The sequence below is a fragment of the Geospiza fortis genome, unplaced genomic scaffold (genome assembly GCF_000277835.1).
Source record: "Geospiza fortis unplaced genomic scaffold, GeoFor_1.0 scaffold162, whole genome shotgun sequence".
NCBI classification, from domain to species: domain Eukaryota; kingdom Metazoa; phylum Chordata; class Aves; order Passeriformes; family Thraupidae; genus Geospiza; species Geospiza fortis.
The window spans coordinates 5,779,186-5,795,161 of NW_005054316.1; the positions used below are offsets into that span (position 1 = coordinate 5,779,186).

Below are 15,976 nucleotides of genomic sequence, written 5' to 3' on the forward strand. Positions count from 1 at the left end.
CTGGAGACTGCCTGCCTGCCTCACCTCAGCCTTCTTCAGTAGGCAAGGACTCACAACCAATTACTCTCACAGCCAGGACTGATCTCTTTGTAAAAAATCTCAATACATACATGTACACAGACAGAGAAATTGTTCTTTACATTTTATCATTGCTTAAAGTTAGAAACAGTATGCTGGTGTTCCTGTTGAATTTTTTTTTTGACACCTTTATATATAAATATATATATCTATATATCATATATATGACAGACATGTTGAGATATATATATATATTCACATGGATAGATAAACATGCATTCTTATATACACATATTGCAGAAAAGATTTGTGCTGATAGCATCAGCTGGTCACTCAGCCTAATTGCACAGAGATTTAAGAATCTCAAACCAGTCTGCTGAGCTAATTACTTTTGACTACTGTTATGTTTCAGTAAGCTCTCCTAAAATGATAGAGTTACAAAGTCAAGCGTTCAGAAGTCAGGAAATGTTTGAATGATGGTGCTGGGTGACAGGATGGTACAAAATACTTTTGTATTTTAAATTACACAGTAAATGTGAAATATATTGTATAATCTGCAATAAACTATGAATTATTATGATGAGTCCAGGCTAACTAAATAATGCCCAGTATAAGTTCCTAAGTTGACAGGCTACTCATTCCTCTTATACAAGGGGACATATTTTTGCCTCTTTGATTCAAATTAAGATTCTGCCTTTTTCTTTTTATTAATTGAAATATGGTACTAGTAGTGAACACTAGCTTAATTTTTTATGTTTTTTCCATGGGGCCAATAATGTTTAAAATAAATTAGCTTTTCAAGCTGAATTAATTGAGCTTAATCAGTTTAAATAAAACCACCAATCATGGCTAGCATTTTAGAATATGGAGGACTGGGACTTAAGCTTCTTATCTGTTCACAAAATTTCTAATATGTGAAACGGAGATAGTTATGTCTCAGGGTTGTTATGAAACCTGTGTAATTTATGAAATGCTTTGAGGTTTTTTAGTTGAAGTGTAAGAGGTTCATGCCTTTTAATGACAATTTTCATTTCCCATGATAATTAATTCAATACAGTTGTTAATTCAGTGTTGTAGAACTGAAAAAAAAATATAATCCTGAAAACTAGAGAGACATTGATGGGGGAAGGTCTGATCCAATGTTCTTAACTTGATGGAAAAAGCATTTTTGTTTTCAGGTGGCATTGAATTGTCCCACAGATATGTAAGAGATGAGCTCATTTCACTGTCCCCAAGAAAAGAGATGTAAAAAGAAAGCAGAGAGAAAAAAAAGAGTGGGAATTAAATGATATTTGTAATGCTGAAATAATAATAAATAATATTTAGGGTGCTGGCAACAAAACAAGTATAAAGTGCATGTGTATGGTGCTCATCCTTTAGGGCCGTGTCAAAGGAGGTTTCACTCTGCTTGTGAGTGCACCTGCTCTCTAGAAAGACCAAGACACTCCATCCATGCCTGCCCACGTAGTCCTCAGTCTCCATGACCACCCATCTCTCTTAAAACAGTCTTTGTGGGACTGCTCCCCTACATGAAAAACTCTTTGCAAGCCTAAGGTGTGTTCCTGTGCCGATGTGTGTGACAAGGCACATGCTTCCAAAAATATGGGGGAGAAACTGGAAGAGCTTGTGAGTAGTTTATGTGTGGGACCCAAGGCAGCCTAACTTGATCAGAGTTCAGGCTACCACACTCTCCCCGAGGAGGCTGGCTGTACTGAGAGTCTGCAGCCACACTCATGGGCTCCTTTATGCTGTCACATATGACTTGAATGCTGCAGAGGTCTGACCTTTAATGGACAGATCCCTCAAAGTACCTGGGTATATAGACACAGACTTAATGCCAGCTTACATTCTTGAGCCAGTAATGCTTGCATTTGTGAGCTCTTAATCTCACAGGCATGAGTAGCTGGAACTGGACTGGTTAATGTTTACTCCCTCCAGCTCTTTTGCCAGGAGTCGGTGCTGTTTCAATGGGGAAATGCATCCTGTGTGGAGGAGTTGCTGAATCCCTGAACTTTGCAGTGTGAGAAATAAACCTGATGCTGTAACTTTGGGGAGCACAGAATCTGAGGGATTTCTTGCAAGAGTGTGTAACAATAGAACAAGTAGAAATGGCTTTAAACGGGAAGAGGGTGGGTTTAGATTAGATGTTAGGAAGAAATTCTTTACTTTGAGGGTGCTAAGGTGCTGAACAGGTGGCCCAGAGTTGTTCTGGATGTCCCATTGCTATAGGCATTCAAGACTGGGTTGGATGGGTCCTTAAGCAGCCTGGCTTAGTGGAAGGTGTCCCTGCCCATGGCAGAGGGGTTGGAATGAGACGGTTTAAGTTCCCTTCCGGCTGAAACCCAAATTCTATCATTCTGTTCAACCATCCCCTTCACTGATGGAGAAGGGGAGTGGGAAGCTATAAGCAGTGGTGCCTTCAGGCACCTGAGGTCAGCCAGTCTGGTTGTATCAGCAGCGGAGCACCTGCTGCTGGGAAAGGTGTTTTGCTGGGCACAAAGGGCAGCTTTCTCCAAAGAGTCAAACTGCCTTTCTCCTGCCTTCCCAGGAGCCTGTCACTCCTTTGTATGGCTGAGTCACTGCAGCTGGGCTGGCACAAGTGAGATTAAACACTGCACGAGGTATTATCACTCTGCATACAGCAATTAGACTGACCCTAGAGAGTGTTTGAATTGGTTAATGAGACAAATAGCCCTATCCCATAGCATTAATAGGATGAAGTCCAGCACAGCTGGACTTCACCACATGCCCTCAGCTTGAGGTCCAAACGTCACATGGATTTTGACGTCTGTATGTAAAAAGAATGAGGATGGGAGACTGTGAGACTACCTTTTCCTAACAGGGCATTCAGGACTTTACAAGTGATGCTCACATTTTGTGAACATTATGCACCGTGGTCCTGTGGATCATTACAATAATCTCCCAGATCACTGCATCATTTTGGGGATGGGATGCAATGTGGAGCTATTCTATTCAAACATTTGTAAATGCTCTTCCCTATAAAACTATTCAGCATTTTTCCCATGGGAAATAAACATAATAATTAGAATGCTTTGTGCCACAGTCTTGGGGTTTTTGTTTATGAGGTTGTTTGGGGTTTTTTTGACCTAAAAGCAGGATGCTGTATTTTTTTTCCATGAAAGTCAACCAGCATCTATCGATGAGGATGTTACTTCCTTTTAGAACACAACTTTCTGGCTTCTGTTAAAGGTTGTTTCTGTTTACATCTCTTTTTTTCCCTTTAAACAGCTTGCATGTCACAAGGGCTACTCTGTGAGTTGCTTTCTCTGAGCAGGATTTGTGTGTCATTACTCAAAACCTGTACAAAGCAGGTGAAGATATCTCCAGCTGAGCTACTCAGCTAGTCAGTGGGAAAAATGCACTTTTACACGTTAAATCCCTATGCTAGGATGAGTTCAATTTCACCCTGAAAGCGCCTTTTTCCACTAACCATAAAAGAAGCCTCTTGCTGAGCTGAAGATATTGGATTGTATGAGTCCCCACTTCCTGTGCCTGAAATTGCTGGGCAATATTTTCAGACTGTCCAAGAAAACCCAGACCACTTCTTCTGCACAACTGGAGGAAACAAGTTCTCTTTCTGTAAAATAAAAATAGTTCTCTACATTTTTTTCACAATCATCAGCAGTATGAGAATAAATCTATTCTTAACTGTGCTTTTTCTTTAGTGTTGGAAAGGAAGATTTCGACAAGACAAAGCAGAGAGGAGCTGATAAGAAGGGGAGTGCTGAAGGAAATGCCTGAGCAAGGTGATAACACATTAACTAGAATTTAGCTACTAAGCACTAAACACGTATGATAAAGCCACTGTTGCATTGTTCCCATGTAGTATAAATAGGTATGAGGAGACCAACTGAGAAGTGTGAGAGGTAATTTGGGCCAGCTGACAACTGAAGTCAAGGGATTTGTGCTCTGTAACTGCTTCTGCCATAGGTGCCCCAGCTGACCTCTGGTCATATCCTGAAATATTTTAATGCTCCTTGTAAATAATGTGACTTCTGTGGCTTCTGCCTATTGTTTGCCAGAATTTTTTTCTAATTAATAATAAATCTATTTTTGAGTCAAGATCTGCTGTCTAAAGCCACTAGAGTATGAAATAAGAAATTTTGGCTGAAAACTTAGGGGCTTTGGAACCCAGAAAAATCAATATAATGCATTTCAGGTATCAACAAGTATCAATGCTGCGATCATATGGATCCAACCACTATCACACAGGCCACAATCGCAAATGGTGCCAGCATAAAACAGTGGGCAAGAAATCACTTGTTTCAAAATGCTCTAAGGTTTAGTATCTGGCATTAGCCAGAATTTACATTTTGAAAAGCATAAGTAAGCCAAGATAGATACCTCTGTGCTACATCCAATTATGTTTCTAGTGATATTCTCTCTAATATTCTTCATCCTTTATAAATATAGATTAAATAAGAGTCAAGTGAGTAAAATAATTTTCTGTAGCTTAAATTAAACCATTTGTCATTTTATCAAGGAGTCTAAGAACTCCACATTTTACAAAAATCATTTTCTCCTGGAAATTGTATTTTTCTGTGTGATCTGAAGAGTCAGTAAAGTATCAGTGTGTATGGGTTGTATCATACCCATAGATACTCAGCAGTAAAGGGTCTGTTTGTTGATGTGTGACGTCCCTTGTCCATACAGAGTTTGGCTAATTATCAGACTATGACATTCAGCATAGCTGGCTTCTGCACTTGTCTCTGCTACTGTCATTGTCTTAAAACAAGACTTGTAAACTCTTCATACCTCAGTTTGTCCATCTGTGGCTTTGTTGTGGGTTTTGCCATGTGCTTTACTGGGGACCTGTGTGACCTTGTCCTTTGAAGGTTGTAAATTGTAATTACAGTGGGAACAGTTAATGAAATGTGGTAACTTCTCAGGTTGGTTACAGTCTGAACATAAATACTATAGCTTGTGATAAAATTATGAATACTTTGGTCATCAGTGTCCTTGACCCTCTCTTCCATTCTTAAAGGGAATGGGACTTTGAGTTCCTTACAGGGATTGAGCAAAATGAGAAAAGGATATAAGTATGAACAATTTTTCTTCTTCCTCTCATATCAATCTGGTCTATGTTATCTTCATCACATTGTGCTTCATGCTTGATGAAAATCGTAATTTTTAATGACATTTTGGAAGAATGTGGCGTTAGTTTGAAGGTGCTAAAAATAGAGGTAGGAAAGACAGTTGAGGAGTGTGAAGGTAGTTAGAAGGAATGGCTATGAGGATGAAAGCTAAAAGAGGAAATTACACGGAGACTTGAAAAGTGAGAGGTAAGAAATGTGAAGAAGTGACAGCGTTTCACATGGAGTGAAGAAGAATGAAGTGGAAAGTGGCAAGTGCCACTTGGAGGCAGGAGGTGTTTGCAGAAGCAAGACGTGAATACGAGGTGGCAGTGTCGTATGTGGAGGCGGAGAGGAAAGAGCGGATTTCAGAAGCCCTGGAAGAGAGAAGCTGAAGAAACTGAATGTTGCAGTTAAGGTAAGTGCAAGTGTCAGCTGTAGTAAATTAGACAAAGTTAGGAAGGCAGAACTCATTTTTACAAATCAAGCTGATGTTAGAGTGCAGAAGGCAATGAAACAATCACCTGAGTGGGGGCACCCAAGGTGGTAGGACAGAGGCTGCATAATTGTGTAGAAACCAGGGAAGTGCCAAACATCCAGGTCTGATAACACACAGCAAGGAAGAGAAGTGGAATTGCCACAGTTAGTGAAGAATCAATGGGAGGCATCAGAAGAGATGCCATGTAGATTTGCTTACTTTCTGTATTGACAGCAAGAGATTCCTGCAGAAAGAAATAACCAGAGAAGAAAATCAGCAGCAATTTTAAAGTGCATGGAACAGAGAAAGCTGTAAGCCAGCAAGCATAGCACTTTTCAGCAATACAGAGACAAATAGGGAAATAGGTTTTATTCAGAATCAGAAAAACTCTGAAGCTGAGCTGGTCTGGATAAGTGAGTAAAATATCATCAAAGCTGATGAAGAATTTGGCTTGCAGAATTTAATTATTATATGATGTGTGATACAGGAAGACTTCATCTTGGTTCTTCAGACTGGATGATGTCTTTGTGGGATATTTTTATGAAGTAAATGGGCACATGCATTCTGAGAACTTCTGTCCAAATTCCTGGCTTATTTACATGCTGGGAGTGCACCACAGTAGTTCTGCAACTCTGGTCCCCCGTTGTCCATTTTTGGAACATGCTGGAATATGTTACAGCTTTGTTGTGGTCCATGCACACATTTCTTTGCTGTGTAAACCAAGCTGCAGGGATAAGAGAACAGGATGCTCATGAACAGACATGAAGGAGGAAACCAGCATGGACTTCCAAGCCTACTTACTGCAGAGGTGTCTACCCAAAGAACATGAAAGCCTGTAGAGTTTCTTTACAGACTTACTTTCCAGAGCAGATCTACAGCCTGATGTTTCACATTTCAGTAAGTCTTTCTGCTTTTCTTCCACAGAAGCTTGAAAGCAGAGGGATGCTGTGTGTTGTAAGTAGGTGCTAAGTAGGTAGTTAAACTGGGCAATGACTCTTTAATTTTCATTTCAGATGGTGATGTAACAGTAAATTTTGAAACTTCAAATGGACACACGGTAGCCATTGGTGAAGAAACCATACGGGAAGAAAATGTGGTAAAAGCCAGTGAAAATAATGGCACTTTATCAGAGAAAGCATCAGCGTCAGAAGGAAAAAAAGAAGATCAGAAAGGTAAATTAATGTATTCTTCACAGATTGTTTTTTGCCTACTTCAAATATTAACGTGTTCTTCCACTAGCACCTATACATGCTGTGAGTTCTGTCCTGCCACAAGGATGCCAGCAGAACCTGCTGAGAAGATAAGACTTGTGAAACACCACTATTCCCTCACTGGTAGGCATGCCTTTTCCTGTGCATGTGGTAAGGTAATAAAGAGAAGCATGATCTGAACATCACAGTGCATGCAGGGAGGTTCAGTTTCTAAATTCACTGAGCCTTTCCTTGTAGCCATGGCCAAGCTTTGGTGTCAGGTTTTCCTCTTATGAAAGAACACACTGAGTACATATGCATCACCTTGCAGCATCATTGTAGAAGTGGCTCATGGGTTGAATGTTCAAAAGTGTTTAAGTCACTTGAAAACCATCTATCATTTTGAAAGCAAGTTCTGCAACTCATTCCAATTGGTTTTCTTGGAATCTTAAACACTTGCAGTCCAGCACTTCACGAACCTTCAAGGGGCTGTGTCACTACTGCAAACAGAAACTAGGCCATTTATGGAAAATGTACTTTATAGGGTTTTCTATAGATTAATTGTAGTATATACTGGTAAATATTTAGCAGTCCCAGTGCCCATCTTAATTTTGCTACCTTTACTCAGATCTACCTGAGTTTGACTCATAAGGAAATGTAAAGATTACTGTGGTATCACAGGATTTGAACCAATTTTATTTTCTTTCTCTACCATCTTGAATAATGCACCACTTCTTTCCCCTGTTTAAAAGTGTTCTTAAATAGTATTTCATTTATTGGATTTTCCTGGCAGAAAGAGCAAAGATACAAAAGATCAAGACCTTCATGGCTGGCTGAAGTCATGGAGGCAGGACAGAACAACCTTTCCAATGTCTTCTATTAAATTCTACCTAGTGATGAATGATCCTCTGGAGGTTGAGAGGGTCAGTTCAGCTAAAAGAAAAATTTGAATTCTTCTCAGAGCTACGTAAATCACTTGACTATTTAAAAAGTGGATAGATGTGCAAGGAGAATCTTATGAGATTTCTAGTACTTCCTGTCTCCCAACAAGGCAGAAATACAAGATTAGCCTTTGTCATGACATTTAAATACTTCCTTATTTTGGTGCCAACTAGAACCAGATGTGTATTGGGTCAGGGGAAAAGAGTTATAAAAGCCATGGAAAACTAATTTTAAATGGTCCTAACCCTTTAACTTTGGGGTTAGATCAGACCACTTATTATTTTGCGCATCACTAAATACAGCGTTTTGGAACTGTCAGGACTTGGAAGTTTTCCTAAGGTACAGTTTATTATTTTAGAAGTAGACATTTCTACCCATGTTGAAATCCCTTCTAGCTGACTTTGCAGAATGTAGAACTCCAGTGAAGCAGGTCCAATATCTATTTCAACATCTTATTAGACTCTGCACTCTCTATATTGTTTTGACCTTATGGGGAGAAGTTAAAAATGATTACAGGAGTAGATTCAGTACAAAAAGAAAGTATAGCTATCACTCCAGTCCTTCTCAGAAAATTAAGAATATATGGAGGAAGGAGAAGAAAAACAAAAAATTAAAATTGGTATTCTGGGCTTCACTGAATCTCAATATGAGCATCCAGAAGATGCAAACCCCTGAAAGTATACTTTCCTCCTTCACCTAAACATGAAGTTCTCCTATGAGTTAACATCTTGAGTCCCCTGAAACAAAAGAAGGTAGATTTATTGCAGAGAATACTCTCCCCACACTGTGTAAACCCAGTACAAGCCACCCCACAGTCATTGTGAACATACTTCAGTTATTCTTTATTTGTAGCACACTAGGCAAGACGGTGAGCCAGGCTGCTGAACTCAGTGGAAGAGTAAGGCCCACAGCATCTCACCTGACAGGTTAATCCTGGGTGATTTTTTTATGGCAGATGCAGCAGATTTGCATTACACCCACACCCACTGGCAGAGCGAGGAATCAACAGCTGCAGAGTGGTTTGCTAATACTCACTGAGCACCAAAATCAGAGCTGAAGCAGGAATACTCTTCTGCTAAGACCAAAAAATGTGCTGGTGCTTCAGATCACAGCTCTCCCTCATGAGAACTGAGATAGGTGGATTGAACACTAGCTGACAGTCAGGAGTAATGGCTGCAGGAAGTTCATCTTCAGCGAGGCTAATGTGAGGCTTCTAAAGTCATGAACTCAGGTGTAAATCTTGAAGGAAGATGTGTACACCTGCCACATTTGTAAGACCCAAAGACAGGATTAATTCCTCCTGCTTAGTAGCGTGGTGTTGTGCTGCATTTCCAACTCCCACTGAACCAAAGTTTGCCAAAAAATGCATCTCAACCAGTAAAGTTATAAGGTTATTCTAAAATGCTCTTAAGAAGTGGTGTGGTGGTGGTCTTTATTTGCCCTCTTGTTCAACTGGGTCTTGAAAATGGCCTTCTCATATAAACGTGATGGCTGCAGCAGCCAGAAGCTTAAAAAGAGCACACGGTACAGGCACACTGTGATAGTATGGTGAGAGCTGGCAGCAACAGGTTGTAGAATGTGGAATATATTAGGAGTTAAAACAAGTTAAAGGAGGAAATTTTTTTCAGCATGAGTTATGGAAATACAGTATCCACAGGGCAAACAGTAGGCTCAGCCATGCATATAAAAATGAGTAAAGCAGAAGCAAGTGAAGAAGACAGCCCCTGAAAGCTGTTCCCCTTGCTGCCAGGCAGTTCCATAAGGTGTGTACCCATCTGCTGCCTATCAGCTCACAGGTGCCTTTTATATGTGGTGAAAAATTCTCCTGGGCGATTTAATAGTATAACTATTACTCTTTGTAGTAATTATGACAGTCATACAAGCAGGGTGTTTAAAAGAAAGTTTCTCCTTTATGGCAGGATGATAAGAAACAAGTGACAGTTTAACATAAAGCAGCTAATTGATGGATAAAGCCTTGCTATTGAAAAATCAGATAAATCTTTTTCTGAGATCATTTATTCATGTTGTGCTTGCACTGGGTTGACTTCTGAATTCTATTGTTTTGACTAAGGAAAGTCACTAGCATCTTTTGCAGAAAATAAAGAGCTAAACTATAGTTATTTTATCTGTGAGCCTTGCAAGGGATACAGAGCAGCAAGTGGACAGGCAGCAATGTCAGAGAACACCCTGGGTGTCTGGGCAGCAGACTGAAATCTCCCACTGTGCCTGGGCTCCTGAGCCATTGCACTGGGCTGCAGGATCCGCAGCAGTGCCCAGAGCTCCACGTTCCAGGTGGGGTCTGAGCATTGCAAAGGGGATCCAAGGAGTCTCTCTGCCTCCTGCCCCCTATAGCAGTGTTGGACAAGATCAAAAGCCACATCAGTAGAATAGGTGTCAGAATTGTCACTGTTTGCCTCCCTGGATATCAGGACATAGGAGGGTGATGCAGCATGCATGCTGCACATGGTGAAGCCTCCAGGTACTGTGTCAGAGATGCTTTGCTCCTTTCAACCCTCCCAAGACGTCTCCGGAACAGAGGTGGACAAGAGAACCCCTTATTTGTATCTGAGTTCAGTTTGTGAACTTCGGTCTTTGTCATTTTTGTCAGAGCAAGCTAAATCTTTTAATGATTCTTGCAGATGGTTCCAGATTTCATAGTTAGCTTGGGCTTGAAGAAGTGAAAGGCTCAGTAGCCATCAGCAAGATACTGCCTGGAAAAAACATTAAGAAGTTCTGTTTTCCATACCATCAGTCAGGCTGTGTTAGGTGCTGCTTTGATAAATAATTGCATTGCAGAAAGCCAGAGCTCTGTTACAGGTGCTGTGGATGATATGGGGCATAAGCTTCTGGAATGTTCCTGGGCCATTTATAAGAGATTGATCTTCTCAGGTTTCCTCATGTCTGAAGTAAGCATGAGTAAAGGGAACAGTTTTTAGTCCTGTTTCCAAATGAGTTGTTGGGCTACATGTGTGTATTTTTTCCCCAAGAGGCTAAGTCTCATATGAGAGCTGGAAAAGGTTCCAGGCCTTAGTATGTTGGGTTTATAGGTTCTTTCCTCTATATTTTGTCTGCTCTCCTTAAATCTGCCATTAAATTTAATCTTCTCTTATGGGTAACCAAAGGAAAGAAGGTTGGAGGCACAAAATCTGGTCTTACGACTATGCATAGTTACTCTCTAATGCTTTAGTTTGTCTACCAAGGAAGGTTCTTCAAAGTCTAATTTTCTAGGTTCCTATTCTCAGAGATCTTTTCTTTATTTCCCCAAAGCAGAACAAAACCTGTTTAAATGTAAGGTAGTAACCCTCATCTTCCAGGGTCTCAGACAAGAGCCTGCTTTGTCTCAGAAGATTAAACCTGCAAACCAGTCACTGTGAGAAACTAGGCAGACTTTCATCCCTCTTGTGTGCCTAGCTGGCTTCCAACACTCCCGAGTTCTGTAGATCATTGATATGAGCAGCATACATAAAAGGGTGTGGGCTTTTTTGCCTGACTCCCTAAGAATCTCTCACTCCAGCTGAGCTATTTGCTGGGTAAAACCAGTTCTTCTAAGAATAGTATATCTTAGATTCATCACCTGAACTATGTAAATGAGGCTGAATCCAAGTATTCTTAAAAGGAAAGCTACTCTAGATAAAGCTGTGTTTGGCCAGAGCCTGTCACTAGGTCAGCAGGGCTGGCTCATGCTGGTAGAGTGATGAGAGAGGCCCAGGCTTTCACCCAAAAAACTGTGTGCCTGAAGAAAGCTCCTGACTTGTAAAGCTGGTTTGTTTGTTTCAGTTTTTTTCTTTTATAGGAAACATATCCTAGTGTGGCTTCAGAATTAAGATTGTCCACATTTTTGTTAGGAACTAACTATTCAATTATTTGTGTATATCTTTACAGAAAGTATAAGAGAATGTAGAAGCCTACATGCCTTCCACCTTCCAGGATTCTCACAGATCAGCTGGAAATGTCTTAGGCTTTATCTTTTTTTTAGCAGCTTACTTCTTACACAAAGATTGAGCAGCTAAAAATGTAGAAGGATAGTCAGGGGTTTTTTTTAAACCTTTTTTATGTTGAAACTAATGCAAAATACCTGAATGTGGTTGCTTTAGGTGAGATGTTACACGTGTCCTTTTCTCCCCTCTCCTGTTTTCTACCCTGTCTCTGTTATAAGGCCTCTTGCACTTGGTGATGTTGAAATTATGGAGTCAGTAAGATCTAGAAGTCTGCAGATGTGCAGATCTGCTTATCCATCTTCAAGAAAGATGAATTCAAAACTGCAGAGAGAGCTGCAAACAGCATTGTGAGACAGTTGTCCTGGTTCAGTGTAGCAAAACAGAGCCCGAGAGAGCCTGAGTGCATTAGATGAATGTTGCAAGTTGGTAAACAGCCAGGAGTGAGCATGGCTAAAGGACAATGCTGGCACAGGTAGAAAGGAACAAACAGTGCCTTGAAATACAGTTAGAGTGGAAATTAAAGGAAGCTTTCTAACAATTAGAATGGGTCTTTTCTTGAACAGAATTTTATTAAGGAGGAACAAAAAATGGAGCTGGTTAAATCTGAAGTTTATGAAAGGATTTGTCTGAGTTGACCACCTGCGTCAACACAATCAATGAGTCCAAAAAAGTGACAAAAGACACCTTGTCTTGTCCTGTGTCCCATGTTCCTGACTGACAGCTTCCTGGATTTTGATTAATCAAAACACAGCTCTCTGCATAGTCTGGAAAGGAAACTCATGATCTGCAAAATTCTTTACAGAGTTTCGTTGTGCAGGGCGTCATCCTGCAGAAGACAACAAACATACATTTCCAACTTTCATTTTACTTAGTGTTTCTCCAATGTGTTGTGTTCATCCTCCAGGAGGAGAGTGCTTTGCAGTTGATGGAGATCATGCACTGGTGCTGCAGCACTGCTGCTTTTCTCTGAGGTAGATCCATGACACCGTTCAAGCTGTACAAACAAAAATACCAGTGCTGTAGGACAAAATCCTCAGGTAGAAAAGCCTTCTGTTCCTTAGAAGTTCACAGAAGTAAAGAAAAAATTGTTGTGTTTTACAACCTATCCTCTGAAAGTATGCCCAGCATTTTCAGAGGTTCATTTGATCCAGAATTTGCAAAAGGTCCCACTTTGCAAAATAAGTAATCTGATTTTCTAGTGCATGTGACACACTGGCTTCTCTCTGAAAGTCTTTCAGATTTGACGAGTCCTCACAAGATCTGTTGTATATTGAGTACTTTGTAAATCTGACCATCATTTAGGTGTTTGCATGAGAACAGAGCTTTGTTAAGAGTCTGGCCCCAATCACAATTTCTGGAAACAAGAAAATCTGGTTTGAAAGTGAGGTTTGTTGAAAATCTGGCATTTGGAAAATTTATTCTAAATATAAACATATCATTGATCCAAATGCTTAATGAGATACTAACATTTGCTTTCCTGTTAAAGATGTAATTCATAAGCAAGTTGCTTTTACAGCAGATATTTCCACCAAGGTAGCAGTGGATAAAAGATATTCCTATCTGATGTGTTTCAGAGACCTTTTGTTAAAAGGTCAGTTCTTGATGAACAGATGTCTAAATTAAGAAAAACAACAGCAATAAAAGTGTGCTGCAACTGGTACTGAGGTATCTGGGGGATTGGTTTGAACAAATAAATGGGTCTGAACTGATTCAGATGCCTCCTTGTTTTGGCAAAAGAAAGAGCAGGCATGAAGACCAAGGGTCCATGTTCAAGCAGAATCATGTTAGGGAGGTACAATTACAACATAATTTTATCTGTAGTCATTTACAGACATCAGACCATCTCTGTCACTGCTCAAGATCAAGCCCCTGTTGCAGTTATTAGTTATTTGTATTACTACAGTGTTACTGTATATACCAGACATTTATTATAGCATCTTACATAGATGCAGAAAACCACAAGAATTTTCCAATGTACTTGCAGTAAAAGAAAGAACACTATGATTAGGCACTGGAAAACAAGAGGACACCAGACCAGGATAAAAAGCACAATAGTGGCAGGCTAAATATCATCAGCTTTGGCGCCACAGTAGAGGGGAGTTTGAGGGAAGATAGTCAGTGAGTATTCACAAAGCTTGAGGGTCAGCAGAGGAAAAGCAATGAAAAGCATCTGCTTCAAACTTGGCTTGTCACTGTCAAAAGCTGATATAATGGGCTGGTCAGGTAGGAACTGAAAACCTGTCTCAAGTAAATGGGAAACTGTACCATGGGCAAAATCAGACTGACAGTGAGATAAAAAAATGAAGCTTACAAAGATAAAAGCAACAAAGCCAATAAGATGCCAGGAGGAACAATATGGTCAAAGACAATAATCTTCACCACAGATTTCCTCCTGGTTATGAGTAAGAAGAAGGTTTGCTGTAATCAAGGGGCAGTCAAGACTGGATGAGAGGTGTAACTGTCTGAGCAAGTAGGATGGAGCTGTGCAGGAGTCTGCCAGTCTTCGGAATGAGGTACACAACACTATGAAAAGAGCTGTCTTAGACAAAGGTAGGGTTCCAGTAATGGCAAGGCATTTCTGTTAAAATAAATGCTATATAAACTGCCAGTTTTAATCACAGATGAAGTCTGCAAGCAAGAACTTTGATGTAAATGAACTGCTACGGTTTTGGTTTTCATTTATAGTTTTTAGTTTTTTGTCTACAGAAAAATTGAAAATTATAGGTTGTCACTAGGATGTGTTTATTTGCAACTAAATAAAGTTTTAGCCTTATGTTTTATTTTGTACCTTTTTTCCTGATTCAGAAGATAAATTCTGATATACATTATTTAATCAGTTATATAGTTTAGTGTGGATTGACTGTATTACTTTAGAATATGGTTAATGCTGTATTACTTTTTCTAGGTTATTCTTTTTTTTTAACATTTTCTCTACTAATGACCTGAAACAAAACACAGTTATGGTATATAAGTAAACAAGTTTTCAATTCTTTCTTACTAGTAAATAAAATTTTAGCATTATGGATCATTAGTTAATACATATAGCAAAGAATTGTTTACACTTATATTTCTGATCATCATGTCCTTCAGGATCTTCAAAATATAAAATCATATCTTCTTTTGCCATGTTTATTATTAATGGACTTGAAATTTTAAAATGTCCTGCTTTTTCAGAATTATATCACCATTTCAACTTTGAATGAAGGTAGGTAGAATTTCACAAGGAGACCCTTTTGCTGTAAAAGAAGGTCAAAATGTAACAAATAAAGATGTTTCTTTCTCCATCCGAAGTCTTTCTATGGGAAACAAAGAGATGGTATAAGAATCTGTGCTCAAAAAAACGTATTTGAAAGTTGTAAAAGGTTTTTATGAGATGGTGCTTTCAAAGCTTTAGCAAAAGCATATTAGTTTATAATAGGCTGGAAATAAAGGAGGAAGACACTGAACAGTTAATTCCTTCAGCTCATGAAGACATGTGTGCATGTTGCTTATAATAACTGCAGGTGATGCATTAGGTTCATGTTAACAAGCCTTAAGCTAGAAGTTGGAAAGGCTTTGTTTCTGAGAGGAAGATTGTCTTTGTTGTCTAGCACATTATTTGTTTTTTCATCTACTAATCTTAAAATTAAAATGTGTTGCTTATCTCTTGGGAATCTTTAACATGGGAAAGAAGAGAGATGAGAATGTCCATTTAATGTGTGTGAAGAGTGAGACTCTAATAGGAACATAATGCAAGAAATGAAATGGTTTTCTCTTGAGTGATAGAAGAGACTGTTAAAAGTCTCTTCAGTATTAGCTTGTCTTCTTTCTTCCCCAGTCACAGTTTTCAGTAACGTGCGAACAAAGCCTATATGATTCTGATGGAATGCTCTTGCTTCTATAATATCCATTTTCAGAAAGGTTTGGGAAGGTTATCTTGAGACAAAATGGGCATAGAATCAGTTTAGTTGAATAGATAAAGATTCTCATCTGGGAACTTCAGCTCTTCCACCTGGGAGCACCAAGTTTTACAGCCGTAGTGATTATGTTGCAAAATCATACATTGGCTGTAAATGGCTCACCTCCATTAACATTAAAGTGCTGGCATTAGGCATGCACTTTTTAAATTCTTTTCCTGGTCATCCCCACTTACCCTTTGGTTTGCTGGCTACAAACAAACCAGGGTTTTTTTTGGATGAAACTAAGCCAAAAGTTGTACTCAGGAACTTGTACTCCCTCCACCACTAGTCATGCAATCTGCAGAACTAACCTGAAGAAAGTCCAAAGTCAAGTCTCCTGAAATGCAGATTGTGGCTATGGAGTCCTCAGTGCTACCTC

General features: G+C 39.5%; 1 protein-coding gene across 2 annotated transcripts in view; it reads left to right on the forward strand.

The window, feature by feature from the left end:
* The window catches only part of PHACTR2 (phosphatase and actin regulator 2), a 135,383-nt gene that overhangs the window by 88,592 nt on the left and 30,815 nt on the right, over positions 1-15,976 (forward strand). For both annotated transcript variants that reach the window (XM_031056268.1, XM_005420141.3), the window contains exons 3-4: positions 3,705-3,785; positions 6,603-6,761. In XM_031056268.1, coding sequence (XP_030912128.1) covers positions 3,705-3,785; positions 6,603-6,761 — 240 coding nt within the window. The remainder of the gene's footprint in view (positions 1-3,704; positions 3,786-6,602; positions 6,762-15,976) is intronic.